This window comes from Haemorhous mexicanus, chromosome 1 (genome assembly GCF_027477595.1).
Source record: "Haemorhous mexicanus isolate bHaeMex1 chromosome 1, bHaeMex1.pri, whole genome shotgun sequence".
Taxonomy (NCBI): domain Eukaryota; kingdom Metazoa; phylum Chordata; class Aves; order Passeriformes; family Fringillidae; genus Haemorhous; species Haemorhous mexicanus.
In genome coordinates, this window is record NC_082341.1 from 5,354,738 (window position 1) to 5,379,061 (window position 24,324).

Here is a 24,324-nt window from a genome sequence, read left to right on the forward strand (position 1 = left end):
GGCCCCTCTCCCGGCCCGCGCGAGGGCTTTATACGCGAGAGGCAGGAGTGGGCGTGGCCAAAGGGGGCGGGGCCATTAGGGGCGTGTCCGTCGTTCCCGCCCTCACGCCGTGCCCGCCATGTTGCTCTCCATGAGGCGCCGCCTCAGCCCGGCCCCAGGGCGGGTTAGGTTTGTCTCCTTCGCCGTTCTGCTGCTCTTGCTTCGTCGCTGTTCGCCTCCTGATGCTGCTGAGGTGTGTTCGTCCTGCTTTGCTTGGTTTCGAGTGGTGGCAAAAGGCCTATGTTGAAATAAGAAGGGCCCACTTAAATAAACTAAATTAGTGGTTTCAGCTGTCAGTAATTGTGAAAAACGCCAAACACTTTTAAAAAAAAATTTAAAGTTTAATGATAATAAAATGGTTATAAAAACAGCAATATAATTAGAGTAATAATAATTTGGACAGTTTGGATTAGGACAATATGAGACAATAGAAACAAAGAGTTACAGGTGTCTGGGTACCTTTTTCTGGGCAACATAAGCCCAAAAAAGGACCCACGTTACAGAGGGTTAACCCTTAAAAGCAATAACCTGATGTGTATTCATACACCTCATCCATAATGCATAAATTCTATTCAAACATAGAATAGAAACAAACACTGTCTGGTCAGTGTCAACTTCTTCTCTTAATCCTAAACGGCGTCTTCAGAGCTGAGCAAGGCAGGAAGAAGTTCATTTCTCCTGATAATGGAGCAATAAATTCTCTTTTTCTGAAAGATGTAGGTGTCCTCTGGCTGCTATCTCAGTGGGAGTCCTTTCTTTAGGAAAAAAGTATCCTACGTAGCATATTTTCTATTTTAACATTTTGTTACAACCTAAAACTATATTTAACACACTACTTAAGAAAATTGATACAGCATAACTTTCTAACATAACACATATAATATTCATTTTCATATTTGCAAAAAGCCAATAATAAAATATGCATTTTTCACAGTAATAATCAGACAGTCTTTTAGCACTAGTTTTGTACTTCATGAATAATAGCCAGAGGTTTCTCCGTATGGGATATTCTTGTCGATTAAGAAGTAGGTATGTTGGTTAGAGCACAGTGCTGATAACTCACCATGGGTTTGATCCCCATATGGGGCACTCTTTTAAGCTGGACTCAATCTTAAAAAGATCTTGTGGGTCTCTTCCAACTCAGAATATTTCGTATCTCCTTCTGTATCTTCTGGGTGAGGAGCTGTATGAAGTTCCTTTCTTTCTTCACTGTATGAAGTTCTGTGCAAGACTCTATTCTCAGCACAGCATTTGTTAGATCAGCTACTTCTTTGTGGTAGATCAGTGAAGGTGCTAATAGTTAATCAGTGAAACAAGAATACTGTGTGAGATTAAATGTAAGAGGTTAGGGATGAAATGATGCATTCAAGTATTCCTATTCTTCAATGCTGGCTGCAAGGCTAAGTAGAAGATAAGGATATTTTTCACTTCTGCTGATTTAAACTTTTCTTGTTTTGATACAGATCACTTTTCCTAGCAGTGCAGAATGCAGTGTCCTGATTGCAGTTGCAGGTGGAGTGTGTGGTTTGTGAAATGAGATCTGCTTTGGCCAAAATCCTTCCTTCACTGCAGTGTTTCACAGAATCATGGATTTGGATTGGAAAAGACCTTAAAGCTTATCCAGTGCCATCTCCTGCCATCCCAGCTTGCTCCAAGCCCCATCCAGCCTGACCTTGGACAATTCCAGGGATCCAGGGGCAGCCACAGCTTCTCTGGGAACCCCATGCCAGGGCCTCACCACCCTCACAGTGAAGAATTTATTCCTAATCACTGAACTAGAATCCAGTATTTACTGGTTAGATTAAGCAAATTTAAGACAAAGTTAATGTTGCAGTAGTAATTTCTCTCCTCTAATCCAGCAGCAGGAGTTGCAGTTACAGACACAACTTCCAGAGAACCACTGCAAACACTGGGCTCTTTGTACATTGTTATGTGAATGTATTTTTGTGGCTTTTACAGCAGATTTTGGACATGATGGAGTCTAAAACTGTGGGTTGTTTTACTCGAATGCCTTGCTTATGCAGATGTAGAATATGATATCTCAGGAGATTTTAGTCACACAAAACATTTAAATAGTATTTTAGATCACCAAGTTTCACATCCCATAAAGCACAGCCTAAATACAGTATTTTCAAACACTTGCATCTGAGTCATGCCATAAATTATATATAGCCTACAACACTTTTGGTTTCAAGCTATGTAGAATCTACCATGTCCTCTGGGTATTTTTTCTGTGATGATCTGATCTTGAAATGCATGTCTTTATATCTTGAATTTGTGTAGCTCTTATCCCAAGCAGAGAACCTATTACAGCTTTTCCTGGAGGATTAGAGAGGCCTTTTTTTTATGCAAAATATTTTCTACTTGTAGTTGTATAATTATATCTTTTAAAAATGGCTTTGGGAGTGAAGTCTTAAAACCAATTAGTTCATTTATCCCAAAACAGCATGAATTCCACTGATGTAATTCCTGGAGATATCTGTTTAGTCCCTAGTTGCAACAGATGGTGATTCCAATACCTTCATCTGTAATATATTCTATTCCTTTACTGTTCTCACAGCCAGAAAAGGGTTTTCTTGTGCTTCATCTGAATGTCCTGAGCTGCAGTCTCAGCCTGTTACTGTTTGGATCACTCCTTGTGGACATGAAGATGAGTTTGTTCCACATTTCTTCTTGACTATTTGTCATGCTGTCATGTTTCCTTCCATTTTCTCTCCACTGGACAAAATCATACTTCTGAGGCTACAAATCATTCTTACAGTGTAGTTCTAAAATCTTTTAACATTTTAATTCTGTGACTGTCAAGCTTTATGAGACAGAATGCAGCAGCACACAGAGGAGGCTGGGAAATCCCACAGCATTCTAGAAGTCACTGTTATTAAGGAAATATAATCTCTGTACTCTTACATTACTTGCTCTTCATTACCATGTTTATTCACTCAATGCTTACATTCTGGGCATTTCCATTCTTCCTTCTCTCCCTGTCTCAACATCCTGGCTTCACTCCTGAGACCTGTTTGGCTCTCCACCACTTCCTTTTTGACTCAGCAGCAGTTTGCTCACTGCAGTGTTCTCAGAAATTCACAATCTAGCCTAAGAAGATCAGATTTTCATGGAAATTGAAAAATAATCCCTAGACTCATATAAAAATCATATTCTTTCTCTTCCAAAACCTTAAGCAAACAGCTAATGTTATAGGCCAGCTCATCTTACCACTTTCCTACTAGGAAATGACACAAACATAATGAAAGGCTGGAAGGTTTCCTGCATAACAAAGAGATCATTACCTACCGTGTTTTTAATGTAATATTGCCTTCAGTTCAGGTTTGGTGAACATACAGAAACCAGAAAATTATCACTATTGTGATACTCATATTTTTAGCTGCCCTCAGTAAATGTGATCTTTGTAGGAGCAGGCAATCTCCAGAGATCTCTTCTGACCACAATGGTTCTGTGATACAGAAGTATCACTGTACATTTTTTTCACCTTAAATCTAATGGCCTGACAAGTTGAACAAACACTGCATTATATACACTAAGAGCAGCCACAATATACTTAAAGTTCCTTGATGCACAAAAAAAAAAAAAAAAGGAGGAAACCCCATTTTTCAATTGCATAGAAATGTAAAAAGCAAACTTCTCTGTTTATAAACAAAATCAATTTCAAATCAAATGTACAAAAATGCTGACTGCTCTTAAAGACACAGTATTATCTTTATTAAATGAATAATCCATTGGTGATTATGGATAATGAAGTTATGGCTGAGGTTTATGAATGAAATTAGTACTTCATTTTATCAAAGAATAACACGAAATTGACATCAGAATTTCACTACCTCCAAGCCATGACAAGAAATCACTTAAGTGTGTGCATGAAAATGACTGTGTTATGAGAAGAAGTAATCTGCTTCTTAATGGACTAATGTATGGTGAAATGTAGTCAGGCACTTTGCTCTGTATTTACTTACAGGGAAAACTTCACTTTGCCTCATTCTTTTCCATCCCAGAATTCAATAACTGTCCATGTTTTGTGCATGACAGCATCTGAAACACTTCAGCAATTATCATTAGCCTGAAGCCAGCACATGTCTAAACTGGAAAAAACAGGCCTTCATTTTATGTTTAAAAAAAACCCAAAAAGCAATAAACACATTTCAAATTTATCTTAGGAGATACCTTAAATCAAAATCTTCCCACTGCTGTAACAAAAATGCTTCCCAGTGTGAATAACAGTCAGGTTCATGACACCTGAATGTATCTAAGTCTATGGGACCTGATGGGATACATCCCAAAGCCTGAGGAATTTGTCTGATGTAGTTTTCAAGCCTCTCCTGAAGTATTTGAAAAGTCCTTGCAGTCAGGTGAAGTCCCAGGTAATTGGGGAAAGGGAAACATTTTTGCCCATCTTTGAAGAGGGGGGAAAGGAGGCTGCTGGAGCTCCCACCCTGTCAGCCTCCCCTCTGTGCCTGGGAGATCACAGAACAGAACCTTCTGGAAGCTGCAGTGAGGCACACAGAGGACAGGGGTGTGACTCAGGACAGCCAGCACGGCTTCACCAAGGGCAAGTCCTGCCTGACCACCCCAGTGGCTTTCTGTGATGGAGGGACCACATTAGTGGACAAGGGAAGGGCTCTGGATGTCATTTCTGTAAAGCTGTTGACATGGTCCCCACAACGTCCTTCTCTCTGTTATGCCTCAGGTTTAGCTTTTATATTTTTCAGATTCTGTGCTGCTTTAGTGTGTAGTTCTGAGCTTCATATTAGGGCATGGCAAGCTCTCTGCACAGAGTAGGGAGACAAAACAATTCCTTCTCTAGCTGGGGACCAAGGACAAATGATCCAAGTCTCAGGCTCAAGAGCATAAACGTGGGCTGAAGAGAAAAAAACAAGAAGGATGGGACTTCCTGGGCTAAAGCTGGAATTGGACCATTAATTCCAATATGCAAATGGACCAGAACTTATAAAAGTGAGAGACCCTGTGAACAGTCATCCATTTTGTGACCATTTTGGTTCATCTTGGGTGTAGCCCTGGCTGGGCTCTTGTGCTACCCCAGGTGGATCCATTGGGGCTTTTAATAAATCTCTACTTTATTCTTTAGCTCTGTCTAGCATCTGTTCTAGCTCAGCCTTCACAAGGCATCATTTGAATTGGAGAGAGATGGATGCAGTGGGTGGAGTGTTTGGTGAATAAGGAATTGTGGCTTCACCCCAGCCAACAGCCAAAGCCCCTCAGAGGCACTCATTCACTCCCCCACCAGTGGGATCAGGGAGTGAATCAGAAGGGTAAAAGCTGGAAAACACGTGGGTTGAGTTAAAGACAGTCTGATAGGGAAGGAAAAAGCCATGCACACAAGCAAGGAAAACCAAAGCATTAATTCCCTTCTTCCCATGGTTGGGCAGGTGTTCAGCCATCTCCAAGAGAGAGGGGCCCCATCACGTGGAACAGTGACTTGGGAAGACAAATGCCAACACTTTGAATGTTCCCCCCTTCCTCCTTCTTCCCTCCACTTTTTCCCGAGCATGATGTCACATGGGCTGGAGTTTCTCTTATCACTGGCTGGGGGCTATATACAAATCATGGATGGGACAGGACTGCCAGGAATGTGCCTTGAGCTGTTTTATTTTCCAGCATCAATCTCATTACATGGTTATGACAATGGGAAGATGCCAGCAGCTCACATCCCAGGCAGCAAAAAACTCAATGTTACAACTTACTTTAAAAGTTTTTGACCAATCAGGCAAAGCAAAAGCACATTGACAGTAGTTCCATCCAACCACTATAAGCACAGGCACCTTTGGTTAAACAGTGCTTGCTTATTTCGAATATAATACCTGCTTGTAAGCCTGAAAACACAATGCACAGAGCTCCATTATTAAGCTTAAAACTTCCTAATATCTCACTAGATATATATCTTTTCTTCAGCTTAGGGAGTTATTCTAGCCAAGTGTTAATACACAGAAAAATGTTCTATTTGTACTTACTTTTCTACTTATATAATTTTTCTGCTGACCTATCTCATGGCTACTGCTTGTTCTAATCACAGTTCTCCTGACTCTGAGGCCTGCCTTTTGCAGCTTTCTCAAAACCCTCTGATTTTTAAGGATTCCCACATCCCTTTGGTCAGTTTTGGTCACCTGTCCTGGCTGTGTCTCCTCCCAACCTCCCATGCACCCCCAGCCTCTTTGGCCAGGGAGGCAGTAGGAAAAGCTGGCTCTGTGTAAGCCTTGCACAGCAATAACAAAACCATCTCCATATTATTTTTTTTACGAGTTACATTCTTGACATGTTGAAGTTTAATCATACAGGGAGGTACAGTAAGAAATAGGTGTGAAACCAAATATCTCAACCTTTGCTCTCCTTTTGGTGTTTCTCATTTCATGGTTGTGTTTGAAGGCTCAAGCCATGGGAGGGGAGACTTCATAAACTCTGTTAACGAGACTGCATCAGAAATGCTGGAAATTTTTCAGAGGTTGTAACAGCAGTATTTTGCTCTTAGCATCTGACTCTGGAGAAATGTAAAATGCTTCAAAAATACTAACACTGTTTTTCAGAACACTAAGAAGAAACAGATGGAATAACTCGAACTTCAGGCACTGAGATCATTTTCAGACTTCTTCAGTGTACATTAGGTCATTAGGCAGAAAGCTATTTTGTGTAACAATGCCTTTAATGTGTGCTTACCATAAAAGCTATTTCCTGTTGTTCTGTAAAGTCAATTAGCTATTTACCAAATACCAAATTTCATGTCTGTCAATTTCTTATTTCATTGTGCAGCATGAAAAAGGGAAATGGCAATCATGCAACTTATTGTCTCAATAAATACAGTATGTCCTTTACACTCTTAGATTCTTTTCTAAGAAAGATTCAGTTGCACATTTTGTTTATCTCACAGATAATTTGCCAAAGCCCTTCCTTTTTTCTGGACTTGTGCCTTTGGAGATTTTGTATATTTCTTTCTCTGTGTATTGTTTTGGTTTTACTGTGTTTGTAATATTTAGTTCTTCTATGTTCAAGTCTAACAAAGCAGATGTATTTCTGTATTTTCCCACCCCCTTTTTTGTTATTTTTCCTGATGTCCCCTATTACTTTTGTTCTTGTTCCAGGGTTATGATGTTTTATAAGACATTCCAGGAATCTCCTCTACATCTTGAAATTAGTCAACCTCGAAATTAAGGGGAATCCTGAAGCTTCTGGCCAGCAGCTGAATTAGTTCAACCCACAAAGGATACATTTGAGTTTGCATTGTAAAAAATGTGTGTGCATTACTTAGAGATCACTCTTAATGTGATTTCCAGAGGTTGTAGTGCTTCCCAAATTGTGGGCACTGCACTCCCTGTGTGCCAGTTTCAGATAGGAAAGAGGATTGCAAATTCTCTAAAGCTGCAGCTAGAGTAAACAGAAATCTCTGCAGATAATTTTCATTGCAAGGGTCTCCAATGCAAATCCTTGAATTACCAAGGAGTATTTAAACATAATTTTGTAAGAAATATAATTTGTGAGCTGTTAACATCAGAGTTAGCAACTGTTACACTTGATGCCTAAAGAGGCTACCTAGAACAGAGCTAGACAGAGTTAAAGGAATAAAGTAGGGATTTATTAAAAAGGCCTTCAAAGGATACAACTTGGGCAGTACAAGAGATGGGCCGTGGCTCTACCCAGGATGGACCCAAGATGGATTCTGAGTCACGAGTTTTCACACTTTTATAAGTTTTGGTCCATTTCCATAGTGGGTTGATTGTCCAATTACAGCTCTAGGTTATGCAGTCCCATCCTCCTCTATTTGCTGTTGTTTGTACTTTTTGGGCCTGAAGCTGCAAAGTGTCCTCGGTTCTCGGCCTGGAAAAGGATTGTTTTGTGTAACTGAGCTTTGAGGAGAACTTGCTAACACTTTATATGAAGTTCAGAGTTATATACCAGTGCAGTACAGAATCTGGAAAATATGAAAGCTAAAACTTAAGGTATCACACTGCTCAAGATCTGTGTTATCAAAAATTATTGCCCCATGAAAATCAGCTGTGAATTCCTTGTTTACATAAAGCAAGGTGGGGATGCAAAATCAAAGGTCTGCTGACACTATCAGACACCGATGATTTTGATTATTTGAGAAGGCCACAGGTGCTCACAAAGCTGTTTTGGTAGAAAATGATCCATCCTGTTAAATGCTGGTGCCATTTTATTGGTCTACATTTGACTAGTTTTAACTTCAACTTAAAGAGCCCTCCAGTATTAAAGCTCTCATTCATCTGCAAGTCTTTATAATTTTCTGTTGAGGAATTCTGTCTGTCACAAAATCACTTGTTCAAGTTTACCACATTTAAACAGTTCCTCCTCATTAATGGAACTTTCTGATTTTTACCTCTAAAGTCACTTGAAAAACTTTTTTGTTTGCATATCGTAAGGAGACAAAAATAACATCTGATTTTTGTTAATAAAAGCTTTTTGCTATGATTATGATTTGTGTTTATTTTCATTATGCCCAAAAGAGACAACCTCTGTTCCTGTGGTGGATCTATCTTTAGCAAAACTCAAAATCTGCCTGTGCTCCCTCTGACATGATTTCCATTCCCTGCTCTCCAGAGTCTGAGATTTTGCTTTCAGGAGACTATTTTGGTGTCCGTGTTCACACCTCTTTGCTTTTATGTGCACAGCTGAATTTTCTGTGTTTTTGGGGTTTTCTTTGTGAAGAGTGATTTGCATTTGCTGATTCTAATGGAGATCATTGGCATCGTTAAGTTTGTTTCAGACTCACTTGTGGTTGATGCTGGCTAATGGACAGTGAACCATAACCATAAACTGTAATTAACAGTTGTGATTGGCCTCAGTGAGAATCTTGACCTAAATTAAAACACTCAAAATTATACTTTATATCAAATTCAATAGCATTTTTTGTCAGTGGATTACATGATCTAGTTATGGATTGTATGATTTTGTTTTGCAGAAGCCATTTATTGAAAATTTGAAATATCTTTCTCAGGCTCAAGTAATTTTTCTTCCAACTGTTATGGTCAAGCTACTGGATGTTTTTAACTTGTAAGTAAAGGAATGTTGATTTCTCCATTAAATTTTTGGTAAATGTATTTATCTTGTCTCTGTAATACACTTCTTTACTCAAACTTTCTGTGCTTGTATGAATCATACAAAGAGACTATTGGAGAGGTCAGTGCACAGATTTCAGGATTAGATTTACAGATGCATCAACTGATGGCAATGATTTGTTTGTTTGAAATTCTTGTTCCATTCCCTCTTGTATCCATCTGGGATCTTGTGTCCAGCTTGTGATTTTAGCCAATTTGAGACAGAGTATCTTAATAATACAGATGTATCTTGGAGGATAATGTAGTGAGAAAGAGATTTTTGATGATCTTAATTTCAGGTGTCCCACAGCAGGGGTTCCATGGTCAGCAAGTTACTGAGAGAAAATCTCAAACACACAGGAGAAGGATGGAGGTGGCTGGGTGGAACCTGAGGATGACAGGGTCATGCAGTGTGCATGAGCTGTCAGATACCTTGAAATCTTTCATGACTGCATTTTCTGATCCATAATTTAAAGCAGCAAGTAATGTTTAGAGTTATGGCACAGTTACAAGATACATTTAATTATGCAAAAATCTGGTTTATTCAGCTCTTGACATCTGTACACTCTTAGTCATTAAGCTAATGGTGGTGTGCTAATGCTACCAACAAGAAATATTTGTCTTGTGCTCTGGCAATAAAAAGGAAAAAGAAAAGTGCTGTACTTTGCAGTTAATGGAGGAAACAGATCCACGTCAAGAGCATGGTGAATAAATTAACAGTAATTTCTGTAATGAATTTAATTTTAGTAACTTATATAACAAACATTATCTTTTTGTTGTTAAATGTCAGCTTTTTTATTTCATCAATATTCCTCCTCCTATTTCCACAGGAATAGTGAATGAAAAGGGGAAGAAGAGAGTATGATTACTCTGAGGCTGGTTTTCTGCCCTCTCCCTGCTGTAAGGAACTGTCTTCCTAATGGGAGAAAGGAAATTTTCCACTGTAGCACAAGAGAAGTAACTTGTCTAAGTGTTTTGTGGTTAGCTGCAAGTCCTAAGCTGCTGAAGATAAAAGATCTTGTTCTACGAACTCTTGCTTTTTGGATTTTAAACATTACAGTGTCCAGAAGGAGTACAATTATTTTTGCTGTGTTGAGTTCTGTGTTGATCCCCTGTGCCCCATTTTTCACAGGGCCAGATGGATGGAGAAGATACAACAGAATAAATACATGCAGGTAGGGATCTTTATTTGGTACAGCATTGTAAATGTGATGCCTTTATAGAGTGATGCTTGAGTGATCTTGAAAATTCTGCTCTCTTAATTGAACTTGTCTTGAGAACATAATCTTGCTTTCTAGAAAAATAACTTACACTGGTACTTAAAATGTCCTGTTGCTGCTTGCACCACAGAGCACTTAGAGTTTTATTTCTTTTAAAACCATCTGCAGTTGTACCTACCCAGAAAAATGTTTAATCACTGTTTGTTTCTCTGTGTGCATTAGTGCTGCCTGGCTTTTAAGGACAATGTAGTTCCTCCAGTAGAATTCTTCCAGCAAAACCCAGAGTAGCTCTCTCATCATCAGGAAAGATGAAAGGAAAGATTTATGTTCTACTTAATAAAGAAGAAAACAAATTTCAGACAGTAATGGGTTCTGCTGATGTAATTAAGAGAAATAACTGTACTTAGCATTAGGGCTTACCATGAGTGTGGGTGTGTGTTACTGTCCAGTACCTGTTGCTAGCAGGCTTTATACATCACTTTAAAAAAAATAAGTAATTTCAGATATGAGGATAAATGTTGTGATTTTCATTTTGCTCAAACAAGGTTTGTATGTTTTATTGGAGGTTATGACATGGTATTGAATGTATTTTGGGCTCTGGTCTTGTGTATAACAGATAGTATATTTGAATTTCAGATTTTGTCTGTATAAGATATAATGAACATATATCAGAGACTGGGAATAATAAAAAGTGGAAATAAATGAATGAAAAATGTCTGAACAAAAGCTTTTAATGAAAGGCAAATTTTGTGCCAATATTTAATGCATGACTGCATGGTTAAAAGCTTAGAATGAAATGTGAGATAGGAAACCTTTTGTTTTCTTACCATTTTATACATATATTTCCAATTGAAAAAAATCCATCTTTGCTTTTAATAAATGTAACTATGATTTTAGCAGAAAGAAAATAATTAATTAATATTTACCTGATTATTCTTCAAAGGTATCACACAAGCACTTTTCCCTTTCTTACAGTGTTGTCAGTGAGAGCACAAAATTTCATTTACTGTTTTCAGAAATGCAACCAAGCTCCTCCCTCTGTCCCTCCCACAGGCATCCCACTACAAAGAAAACTTTCTGCATGGGAGCTGGCTCAGGAGAAATGATGTTGTTGGGATTGGAAAGGTGAAGGTGAGAAAACCCAAGACTTTTTGTCTCCTTGGAGATAACAGCCAGCCAACATTACCTTCAGAAATCTGTGTGAAGGCTTGTCTAGTTTGAAGGGGATGTTGTAAGTATTTTGTTTTTGCTAAATATTTGTATACTAGAGAAAACTCAATTGCTGGTTATCCTAATTTAATTCTATGTCTATTTGATCAGAATGTTTGGGGGTATATGTATACAAGTGTGTGTGTCTGTATATAAATAAAATATGTGCAGACACGTTTCCAAGTATTAGATGTGGTTTTATTTTAGGTACAGGGAGCATCTATGTAAGAAAATCTGTCATGGAATTAAAACCACTACCTTGCTGTAAACATGTAGCTCTTCCTATAATTTACCTGTGTCAGTGAAATATTTGGCTGAACATTGATATATTTTTCATATTAATTAATATTAAATATTGTCATATTAATTATTATCATATTAATTACTAACTGCTCTGTTTTGTTATATCACCTCATGCAGAGTATTCTCAAATTTGCTTTAGTATTATCTAATCTTATTTGCGCTGAACCTGACATACTAAAATTTCTTTACCTACACAAGTCTGGAATGTTTTTCTCACAAAAATACTGGTGAGTGATTTTTTTTAAGGATGTTTAAGTAAAGCACTGTCTAGCCCATCACATAGATTTCTGAATTTGGAAGTAATGAGTGAGTATATTAATAATATGATCTGATATGATATGATATGCTGTTAATTTTTAATATTGATATTGCCAATAACTTTGTCTATTACACGTGTTAAAAAAATCAAACCAAACAACACCAAAAAAAAAAAAAAAACCCCAAAAAAACCAACCCCACCCCCAAAAAAACCCCTGAAAATTTGCACTGGTAGGAAAACAAACCCCCAAAAAACTGCATTGGTAGATATTTGTCCAACCCTTCCAAACACAAACTTTTCCTTGAGATGGAGTGATGAGTGAGAAGTGGCGAATCGGGGACAAAGTTCTGGGTGCAAGAAATGACCTTGTATTTTAGAAACAGCAGTGGTCCTCTAAAATGCCCAAGTTGGATTTTACCAAGGACTAAAATCTGTTAGATCTGCCCATCATCACTGGCAGTTAAACAGAAGAAAATGGTGATCAGAAACAGAATCTTGTATTTTTTTCTTATTTCAGGTGAAGAGGTGAACGCATCTTTATTCTTTATTCCCGTGTGAAAGACTCTACTAAATGCACACTAAAACCAAACTACAGTTGGTTCACCCTTTATTTTTTTCCAGATCCAGGTGCTCACAGAAAATATTCAGTTGGTGGGAGTTGATATGAGTAATTTGGCACTCAGAATTGGTTACAATCTATGCTAAAACTAGATTGAAACACAGATAAGGACATTTCTATATTTACATTCCTACAAGTTTTCATTTTTTGAGAAACATTTCATAAATGAGATGTAATCTCTCCCCTTACTGACTTTCATAGTATTTTACTGAGTAGTTTTATCAGTTTCAATTCTACTTTTGGGGATTGTTGATATCTTCTGGTCAGTAGTTTGATGGCTACATTTAAAAGGAACTCTTTAAAAGGAACTATTTCAGAACTCTTTTCAGCTTTTACAGAGCTGAAAAGAGTTCTGAAATTTATACAAATGGGTCCAAATCAAGGAGTTGTATATAAGACTTGAATTTGTATTTTGCTTTTCAATCCAAAAGTCCAAATTGTTACTTATCATCTCTACTGATTAGTCAGTACCCCAGCAAGCATTTTGTAATTCATGTCTCTGAAACATTGTGGTAATAGACTCATTTTTTGGCATTGCTTTGCTATTCTAGAAAAACCCTTTATCTTAAGAAATTTTAGTAGCAAATTGTACTTTAGTGTTGCCCAGTGTCTGTTTCACTTAATGACTCTTTGTTCATCCCTTTCTAGTACCTTGCAGGTCATTTGTTCAGTAAATTTCATCAGTATATCTGGAATTCCTTGGGTTTTGACATAAAAATATTCTGTGTCATTTTCACAGCCTCCTTAAGCCAGGAAGACTAACCACAAAAAATGCCTAGCTTTGTACACTGAATGCAATTCCTCTCAAGATCAGAAAACCAAGTCATTTCCACTTCAATTAAAAAGAAAAATGTGTTAATGCATCCCTGATCCTGTAGAAAGTGGTACTTTAGTAACTGAAGGTACCAGTGCATTTGTATCTGTTACTGATGGACTGGTCTCTGCTACGGGACCAGAGATATCAAAACCTGTTGTAGGATTTAAATTTTAATTTAATTAAAATGCAACTTTCTTTCATTTGCTATACTGGAAATTAACAGATCTGTAGTCTTGCATCTGCCTCAGCAGCATATTGACATAGTACATACTGACCTACAATTTCTTTGCACTGACTTGTAGTCACACACCCAAGTTTCTTCTCTCAGTTTCTAGAATAAATCTGGTTCTTATGCTACTACTAAGAAAACTTGTTCTGTATCTTCACTCCCAGTTACTGGGAAAGCTTTTGTGTCTCACACAAAAATTGAAATTATTTCTCCAAGTTACACTTTACCTCAGTGTCTTGCCTTAAAAATTCAACTAATTCAGCAGAATATGGTAGGTGGCTGAGTTTAGCTGAGCTTCAGGAATTCCAAGTAGTCAATCTGTCTTTTTAATATAATTTTAGTCCTTTGTATTAGAAGTATTTTTCAGTCATATCTTCTTAGCTTCCTTTTTCCTAAGTCACAATCTATAAATACTTGGCAGTTGATCAAACGCCAGGAAGTCTGTTGTTCCATGTGAGTACAGTGCATTTCTGGTACAGGGTTGCTGAAGAAATCCTCTCATGAATGTCCATGAGAGTTTGTCCAATTATGACTTCTGATCACAGTTGCTGAAGGGAATGTGTTGTATCTTTTGCTCTTGATCAATACTTGGGTCTCATTCTTTTTTTTATATTTTTTTTAAATTCAGCTCTGAAATCCTCAATACAGAAACAATATTTGCATTTGCTAAAACCATTTTCTTTGCTTAATTTATTTCACTTTTAGTTCCCTAAAAGCTGAGTTTCTCTATTGTCCTTAAAACTGCTTTGAAGATAAAATTGATCTTCCTAGAGTTATTTCAAATTGAAAAAAAAAAAAAGAACATCTTGACTTTCAATTTATCTTTTGAGCTTTCGATTGGAAATGGGTCTGTGTGGTTTGGCAAAGTAACAGTTCTCTGGTTATATGCTTCCATTTTGTTACCATGGTAAATTCTGATCTCTGAGTTGCGGTTCCTGATCAGATCTGAACATGCTTGGAAAGTCCCAGAGGAGAAAAAAAAAAAAAAAAGCCCTCCCAAGTCCCATAAAGCCCAGCAAAATCATTACACAATCCTTCTTGCTTGCATATTCTTTTAAAATAAATATATCTGCATCTAAAGAAGAGAGCTGTAATTGCAAGAGAGTATTGATTCTCTAACATGGTCCACATGTGAGCTCACAAGGAGTACCAGCACAGCTGGACCTCAGCAATCAAAGATGCAGAGTGTTTTAAAGGCTTGGCAGTGACCAAAATTGTTTATTAAATGGAAGTAATTGGTTTTGACGTGAGTCACAAAGGACAAATCATTTTGTAATGGGTCAAAATTTTCTTCATCTTCTGTGGTTGAGAACTGGTGTCATGTAAGTTGCTGTCATCTACAGTTGTGTGGTAAATTTGGGCATTAATGACTGAATACTTACAGTATTTGCCTTGTCACCTCAGTGCTTCTCATTGGCACCCTTCCCTTTTGTCAGGGATTTAAACCTCAAGCAGAATAATTGAAAATGCAACTGGACAAAGCCTTGAGCTGATTTTGGTGTTGGCTTTGCTCTGTGGAGGGGATGGATCTGATGAGCCTTAGAGATGGGACATGTGGAACTAAATTCTGTTTTTAGGAAGTACAGAGGAGCAGCAGCTGAGGTGCAAGGCTGCTGATACTTTAATGTACAGTGAGAAACGATTAGATTATTGTCAGAGTTGTGATGGAGCTGTGATTTTGATGCTTCCAAGCTGGAAAGGCAAAGGAAAAAAAGTATCTCTTCTGTAACCTGAATCACACAGGGCTTATCCAGATTAAGTAGTTGGTCTTTATTGGGTCTCGTTTTCATTACTCATTTTTCTAAATCCAAGTTCTTCTAGTTGGTTTTGCCTTATATCATGGGTGCCTCAAACACAGCAGGACCAGCTGGTCAGAAGAGGTGATTGATCTGCTGTGTCTGTTGTTAGTATGGCCTCATCTGGAGCACTGTGGGCAGTTTTGGGCCCTGCCATTTAGGAAGGATGAGAACGTCCCTGAGTGTGTTCAGTGTTGGTGTGGCCTCATCTGGAGTACTGTGGGAACTTCTGAGCCCTGCAATTTAAGAAGGATGAGGAGGTCCTTGATTGTGTCCAGAGGAGGGCACCAAAGCTGGTGGAGGGGCTGGAAGGAATGACCTGCCAGGAGCTGCTGAGGGTTTTGGGCTTGTCTGCTTTGGGGAAAAGGAGGCTGAGGGGTGACCTCATGGCTGTCAGTGACTTCATCTCCAGCTTCTTGAGTAGGGAAAGTGGAGAATTAGGTGCTGAGCTCTTCTCCCTGGAATCCAGTGATAGCACATGTGGGAATGGTTCAAAGCCACACTGCAGGGGGTTTACATGGGACATGAGGAAGCATGTCTTTGCCAAAAGGGTGGGCAAACACTGGAACAGGCTTCCTAGGTGGATGGTTGATACCCTAGACTTGTCACTGTTTAAGAGGCACTTGGGCAGTGCCCAAGGCCTTACAATGGTCAGCCCTGAACTGGTCAAGAAGTTGGGCTGGATGGTCATTGTAGATTCTTTTCAATTGAAATAGTCTGTTCATATTCTACTCTATTTTATTATATTTTATTCTATTTTGACATGGAGTTTCAGAGAAGTAAAAAATAATTTACCTAATAGATATTAAACCAGTGTGTTATTTCTGGTGTTCTATAACTGTCAAGAGCTTTCTTTCTTAAGTTTCCTCTAGTACTGGAAACAAACAGTCAGAAGGAAAAATGGATCCCTTCTTTTGGCCATCAGAAGTTAACAGGTTTCGACGATTCACCCCCGAGTCCTTGGCAGCAATTGAGGAAAGAATTGCCAGCAAAAAAAAGGAGCAAGTCAAAGTTAAAGAGAAGACTAAGGAACAAGGAGTTGAAGAAGATAAAATTACTCCTCAGCTTGACCTTAAAATCTGCAAAACGTTGCCATCTCTGTATGGGGACATTCCTGCAGAGCTGGTTGGGGAACCCCTGGAGGATTTTGATCCATACTACAGTGATCACAAGGTTAAAACTTCCCAAAGCTTTTTTTTTATTTTTGCCCCTTGAGCTCTTAAGGGATAGTAAAAGCTCTATTCAAAAAGTGCTGGAGTTTGATTGTTCTGTAGACAGAGCTTTGAACATTACTGACACCTTTTGAGAGGGAGTTCTAAGATATGCTCTTCATTATGGAATGAAGAGATATTTTAAGTTCCAGTCAAGAATCAAAATTATTAATGAAAACATGGTATGTGTTTTGTGCACTTTATTAGTAAATATATTCTGGGATTAGTGATGCTTTGTCTTCCAGAGCAGTTTCTCTGATGCCTGTGGGGATGAGCTCTCTGTTGTTTAAACAGTGCCTGCCCAACAGTCAGTCACACTGGAGTTGCAGATGCTTTCACTGAATTACCAATACTATACAAATTAAGGGAGGCGCATTTGAGATATTTCCATTACTTTGTGTAGCAAACCTATGTATTTTCATTGTCTTAAATTAATTTTCTGTAACTTCATGTCTCACTGGCGTTGTTTATTGTTCCATATTTATATTGTACATACTCCATGTTATTCTAAAGTAGTTGGTGATGCTGACTATAACAGTGTATAGATAGTCTAGGAATCCCTTCTAAATTAAATACTTAAATTAAATTATCACCACTGTCAGGGAAGACTTGATCTGAAGAGCAGAAGGTTCTGTCCTGTCCTTGTTGCTGTTTCAATGTGTGCCAGTGAGGTATTGGAATTTAATAATTTTGTCAGAGAACATGCTTTAGACTTCGATCTTCCAGATACTTTTTTCTTAAAGTAATCAAAGTGATACTATTGATGAAGAAGAACTAAGGTTGATTGAGTGAAGAAATTTATATTAAAGTTAGGAAACTGTGTTTTTCATTCAAGAGATTTCATTTTTACTATATGGCAAATGTGCTGAGCTGCACAGACCTTAAGGTAGCTTAGAAGTAATTTACAGTGTTATGTGACAATATAGATATTTCAAAATTAAAAATTTGCTTTGACTGTCCAGGATTTTGGCAGTGCTACACAATCTGCATCTTGTAAATAATCTCTTGTAGCCTGTAACACTGTCTAAGAGTAAGGTATTGAGACCATTGTTACAGTCCCAGAGTAGTAATTTAATTACTTTGACCAAACGAATATGATTACTTGCTCTTCATATTCATTCTCATTATGGCTTCTTCCTCTCAGGCAATAAGAATAAATAGGAATATGAAGCTGCTTTTCTCCAAAATGTGAATAATCAAGGTCACAGCTCTAAGTAAGAATAAAGGAAAGCTGTGCTCCTAACTGCAGTTAGATATAGCTCTAGATGCAGACTTGAAAAACTGAACATGTAATTTTTGCACAAATTTTTAATTCATTCAAGTGTTTCATGTACTATGAACCCTTTTTTTTTTTTTTATAGACTTTTATGGTGTTAAATAAAAGGAGGACTATTTTCCGGTTTTCTGCCACACCTGCCTTGTTTATATTTGGTCCTTTTAATCCAGTCAGAAAAAAGGCAATTAAAATTCTGATCCATTCATATCCTTTCATTGGTTTCCATGATTTGAATATGAAAATATCCTGTGCCATTTTCTGTCATTCTGTTCCTCTGTTTCTGCTTTTTCTGCTTTTATTTGGAATTTTAATTAGTGAAAATTGGTCTTTTTAGGTGAACATGTCTGAACATGTGAAACAGGTTATGTCCCACTAGTGTCCTAACTTCCAAAACCATCTCTACAGGCAGAGAATTCATTTTTATATTTAAATCATGAATTTTACCCAGCTGAGAAGATTTGATCTTGGTGGGAGGTTCTTGGGATGGTCCTATGCAAGGACAGGAGTTGGATTTTGGTGATCCTTGTGGGTCTCCTCCAACTCAGGATAATTTGTGATTCTGTTATAAGTTTCTTTGGAAAACACATGATAAGTTCTGAGCATATTCAAATGAAAAGTTATTTTTTGAATGCTTATGTGGTGATTGTGTTTGGAAATCAGCAACTTGCATAAACTTCATTTCGTATAATAGAGTGGTTTTTTTCCTTGACTTCCTATTCACAGTTTTTCTTGGCATTATTACATGTACTGTGTTACTCAATTGTATGGCTATGACTATCCCTCACCTTACTGCAGAAACCTACTGGACTGAGTAAGTACCTCAGTGGCCATGTGCTCACTATTGTTCCAAGGATACTAACATGCTGGACTGAAAAATTTAAATAATGTGATGCTCTAATTCTGGGGCTTGAAAATTCTTGGATAGATCTCCGAATCTCCTCTGATAGAGGAAGGCTGAGGACTGTTAATTTGTCACCCAGTCTTTTGTTGAGATTCAGTGCCTTTTCTTAGAGGCTCTCACCATATGCCCTTTTTTCTGTCTTGCCTAATTTTGCCATCTGGTGTAACATAGATGTTGGCCCATTTTTCCTTTTGAGGATTAAATCTTTCTGAGAAACTCTGCACTAGAATTTTAACTTAATATCTTTGATTCTACAGTAATAACCTGAATGCCTGTTGTAGTTGCCTCATGTAAAAGGCTATAAAGGAATAAATATTCATTCTGTTCTTTCCTCTGTGTCCTGGTGACTCTCCTGAGTCAGTTGCTCCCACTAGGAAGCCATGTATTTGTAATGTCTTGCTTCCTTTGGTACTTGTGCACTGTACCCAGTGTAACTTGAGTTCATATTCCAGAATTAAATCTGGAAAATGTGCCTGGAGCCTCAGAAGTTCTGTAATTTTAATTCCTTTTGTTTTGGGGTAAGCATGGTGAGAATCTAATTTTCTGTAGGATTTCTTTCAGTTATAGTGTATTTTGTCAGAATAAGTATATAAAATGTGCAAACTTAACAGGCTGAAATAAATCTTTGTTTTTATTTTTCTGCCAGAATAGTGAGGCTTTGAAATTTCCCAGCCTGCTTTAGAACATAAGCACAGTCTTGAAAATGTTTCCTAAGGAAATGTTAGCTATCTTTCATCCAAAAATAGCATCATATGCTTATGTGAATGTTTGTAGATTTAAATGGAAAACTTAATAAAATTCAGGAGGACATCTTGTCTCCACAATGCTTCTGAAAGTAATGCAACCTGTCCTATTTTGCTTCACATTTTCTATCTTTATCTCCATGCAGGGACTAAATCAGAGAAAACATAGAAATGTGCCTGAATGTGTATGAGTCTCATTGACACTTTTATTTCTGTAGCTTTAATATACACTTTCCTCCTCAGACATGTTTTCACTGCTATCTATTCTACTGAAATATTGATTAAAGTAGTAGCAAGAGGATTTGTTTGGAATGAATTTACTTTTCTTCGAGATCCATGGAACTGCTTGGATTTTTCTATTATTATTGTAATGTAAGTAAAACTCAGGTTTTCTTTTACACTCAGGGGACAAAAACACAGAGACAATAATGTTTGGTGTTGCTGAAATTCCTTACAGTTGTTGGCATACTCCCTGCTAAACTGTGCTTGAATCATGTTTTGCATGTCTGCAATGAGAAAAACAGACTTTAAAGTAAGACCTAAATTAAAAGCTCATTTTAGAACTGTGTGATCGTTCTCAATTTAGTCTATATTTGAATTTTGTCAAGAGGTAATTGCATAAACAGTCCAAACCAAGCCTGCTCCTTTATGTTGTCTTAGCTGTACTCTGGATCAGATGAAACTCATTTGAGAGGGATCCAAAATGGGTCACAAGGTGTTGAATGACTTGGTGGTAAATAACAGATGAAATCCCAGTGTCAAATGATGCTCAGGGCAGAACACACCTTGTTTTACATACAAATTCATGGGCTCTGGAATAACCTCCACTTGTTGGGAAGATGATGCTGGAGTTTAAACAGACAGCTTGTAAAAGCACCACTCCAGCAGGCAGTCATGGTCAGAGAAGGAGGCAGAAAATCATCAGGGGTAAGAATTAAAAAAGCAGAACACACATTATTTCTCTGTGTAGCCTGTATTTTAATTCAGGACTTCGTGTAGTTTTGCTCCTCACATGTCAAAAGATGTCAGAATTTAAAAAGCTGCAGTGACTATGTATATCTGCAATTCCACATACCAAAAAACTACATAGAGAAAAACTCTCACGAAAAGACAATTGCAGAGCAGCAACACAGTTGAAGTGTACAGCACAGAGACAAAAAGAGAATAATTAGTATTTTTCTTCCTACAATGAAAGCTAAAGGCACCAAATGAAGTTGTCAGGTGGCAGAATAAAAAAGAAGGGAGTAGTTTGTAACACTACAGGTAGGTTTTTCCTCATTTGTAAATAATAGGTTATATGTACATAAGTGTCATCACACACATCTATATGTATATGAATTACTCTTATGGATAATGAACTGCTAAGGAGCTTGCATATTGCTGTTTGTCAGCATCTATCACTAGATAGTTACTGATGGTTACAGCTATCACAAGACAGTCCAAGAGCTGCATGAAAAATTTAATTTATGGTCCTTTTTCCCTACCTGCACCCCTAATTAATTAGTGTTCAGCTTTACAATATAGTACCTCCACCTGTTTTTTTCCATGTCTTATAGTACAACAAAGAAAACTATTTAGAAATGAGCTCAACTCCTAACTCAAGTGTAATTATTGCTTAGGGTACTTGATAATTATTCAATCTTACGGACTAGGCAAAGCCAATGTGCTCTGATCTGCTGCTGACAAGGTCATGCTTTGGGGGGGAGGTTGCCTTTTCAACCATTGTTTCTTGGACTTTGCTACTGAGACTTTATTTCTTAAGGAATTCTGTTACCAGTTATGAGCTTGTCATGTGATGAGTCACAATTCACGTCCTTTCTGACATGAAAGAAGTCTTAGAAAATTTGGGGTAACCTGTTAAAGTCTGTACTGACTATGCAATGCTTTAAAATACTGATTTGATGAAATTTTCTAATTGTTTAAATGTTAAAATTGAAACAAGTTGCAATACTCAAGTTCTCACTGACTGTTTGAGGTTAGAAAGACCCACGTGGTACAGAATAAACACATTGTAAATCTACTATTGCTCAACTTCCTTCTCCTGAAGTGTGTATTTTGTTTTGTGATAGCAGCAACATGTATGTTCATGAGAGAAGTCCCAGTGTAAAAGTTTGGTTATGACATTGGCAGTTTTATATTTATTTGACATTTTGAAGGATTAAACTCTTCCAAAGTTAACGCATCCAAATCCACCTAAGTAGGAGCTTACTGTATTTCTTTTCAGAGGCATTGCTCCAAAGCCCCTTTGCTTTAATCCATGCCTAGAAATGGACTTCGATTCCTAATTTTAGGCATGTATCTTAGGATATATTTTCTGCAGTGAATTCATTACTGCCTGCTCCATAAGAAAATGCTTTGAAAAGCTCCATCTTTGTCACTCAGTCGAGTGTGGGTTAATTTTACAGGTACATTACTGTATTTCTGAGTGTTGGCAATGTTTCAGTTCTTCGAACTTTCAGAGTACTGAGGACTTTGAAAGCTATTTCAGTAATACCAGGTAAGGAACAACACATCTTACTGATTTTCTCTCTGCTTCACCAGAATGCAAATTCTAATTCCACTCCTATTCTTGTCTTCCAGTTCTCTGGTCACTTTTTGTGACCCCAAGGGGTGACTGTTTTGCACCCTCAGCAGCACCCTAACACGATTTTATAAACCATCTTTCCTTCAAATGGTTTTGACAAAGGCAAATTTATATTCTGCATTTTTTTTGTCCCGTCACTGATGTACGTTTTTATTTAGCCCAGTGCCTTTGTCTGTTTAATTTGTCTTCCTGGAGCAGCCCACTATATGTAATATGTTTTCTTAACATAATAAATTTGAACCACCATGGTTTCATGTTCTACCTCCTTAGCTAAACCTTGTCTGGTTTATTTCCCAGAATGCTGATTTCACAATCTGAGAGACTTTCATTTGTTTCTTTGCTGACCACAGCCACTGTCTGGATTGTGTGTAATACTTTCAACAGTATATTGCATATGCCATCCAGATATTCAATATTTTTTAAGTTGTGTCCCTAATTAGGGTACCAAAGAATGATTCCAGAGTCCATCTGCAAAAATTGGCTTGAAAATCTATAAATTACGATATATCTCATGGTCATAATATATATGAAGTTTATAATTTACATGTAATTGCAAATATATTTTGATTTTTGATGAAATTATAGCATTAATGAAGCACTGAAGGTGTTTAATTTTAGTGCAAAAGCCAACATCAATGCTTTTCTTTTGTCTTTAACAAACCTGCAGCTGTCATGACTTGTCATATAGGAACATCATTACATTCCTTTTCTCACTTTCTGTGTTATTGCATCTTATTTTCCTAGGTCTGAAAGTCATTGTAAATTCACTTGTTGAGTCTGTTAAGAAGCTCTTGGATGTGCTGATCCTGACTGTATTTTGCTTGAGTATATTTGCACTAATAGGCCTTCAGCTCTTTATGGGCAACTTAAAATCCAAATGTGTCCTCAATAAAAATCTGTTCAATGACTCATTCTGTAAGGATCCCAAGATATATGTACCAAATGATGAAGGTGAATGTTTTTCTTTTCTCCCTTTTTATAATCTGTGTATCTTCCTATGTATGTATTGATTTTTCACAGACATGTTAATATATAATTGAATGTATTTCTGTCAAGAAGGTTTGTCCTTCCATTTGCACAAGTAGTAGTATGAAGTCTCTAGGACATCTGAATATGAGATTAGTGAATCTTGGATTTGGAGAAAGATCAGCAGTCTGTGGGAAAGAAGGGACTGAGTTTTGTATAAGCATTTTCTTCTTTATCTGTGCATTGCACAGGGATATTAATTTTAGAGTTACTGCACAGAGAATGATTTTTTCCATCACTTATTCTGTAATTAACGAATTTTGTCTACTTCTCATAGAGATTCTTATTTTTACCAAAGATCAAATAAAATCTTACATTGTTAGTTGTGCAGCAAATTGTTACTATTTATTTTAAATTGCCAGAGAGACAGATCTGCTGTCAGTCCTGTATGCCCTTTGTTGGGAAAGATCTTTCACAGAGATTTGATCCATCAGAGTGTTTATAAAGTGTAGTAAAGTTTGGTTTACTGTCAGAAAGCTGAAGAAACTGAAAACTTCTAATTTTATGATTCTTTGATTGTTTTTTTTTTATTAGAGCAATGCTTCAGATTGAAAGACTCTTCTGAAATATTCCTGTGTGTGTACAGGGAAGGTCTCAAGTAAGTGAACAAAGCAGTTTTAGTTCTTTCTTCATTTTTTCCTCCAGATGAACTATGGTTTTATTTTTGGTCTAAAGGAATGGTGATGATTTTTCAGGAGGAAGAAATGGATCAATGGATGTGTTATTAAATTAAAAAGCATATATTTCACACCAGAAAAGGAATGAAGTACAAGAATGCAGCCAATTTTAGATGTACTTTGTTGCTAACTACTGGGACTATAATGATAAGGTAGAATGATATAAATGAGAAGGGGAACAGATCACTAAAGACTTTTTAGATATTAATAAATTCTCCTCTCCTCATCTTGGTGAATTATTTAAAAGTAAAGGTATTTCCATTTTTCCCCACTCTGTATTTGTTTGGACATTTCCTACATCAGTGAGAGTTTTTGTCTAGTCCCAAACTAAGGTTTCTTTA

General features: G+C 37.3%; 1 protein-coding gene across 1 annotated transcript in view; it reads left to right on the forward strand.

Annotated features, from left to right (window-relative positions):
- The first annotated feature begins 9,948 nt into the window (after positions 1 to 9,948).
- LOC132339346 (sodium channel protein type 5 subunit alpha-like) overlaps positions 9,949 to 24,324 on the forward strand; it is a 40,615-nt gene continuing 26,239 nt past the window's right edge. Inside the window, exons 1-9 of the mRNA XM_059869553.1 lie at positions 9,949 to 10,288; positions 11,387 to 11,564; positions 16,428 to 16,738; positions 18,138 to 18,270; positions 18,776 to 18,863; positions 19,940 to 20,068; positions 22,102 to 22,193; positions 23,025 to 23,231; positions 23,841 to 23,904. Coding sequence (XP_059725536.1) covers positions 16,466 to 16,738; positions 18,138 to 18,270; positions 18,776 to 18,863; positions 19,940 to 20,068; positions 22,102 to 22,193; positions 23,025 to 23,231; positions 23,841 to 23,904 — 986 coding nt within the window. The 5' untranslated portion in view covers positions 9,949 to 10,288; positions 11,387 to 11,564; positions 16,428 to 16,465. The remainder of the gene's footprint in view (positions 10,289 to 11,386; positions 11,565 to 16,427; positions 16,739 to 18,137; positions 18,271 to 18,775; positions 18,864 to 19,939; positions 20,069 to 22,101; positions 22,194 to 23,024; positions 23,232 to 23,840; positions 23,905 to 24,324) is intronic.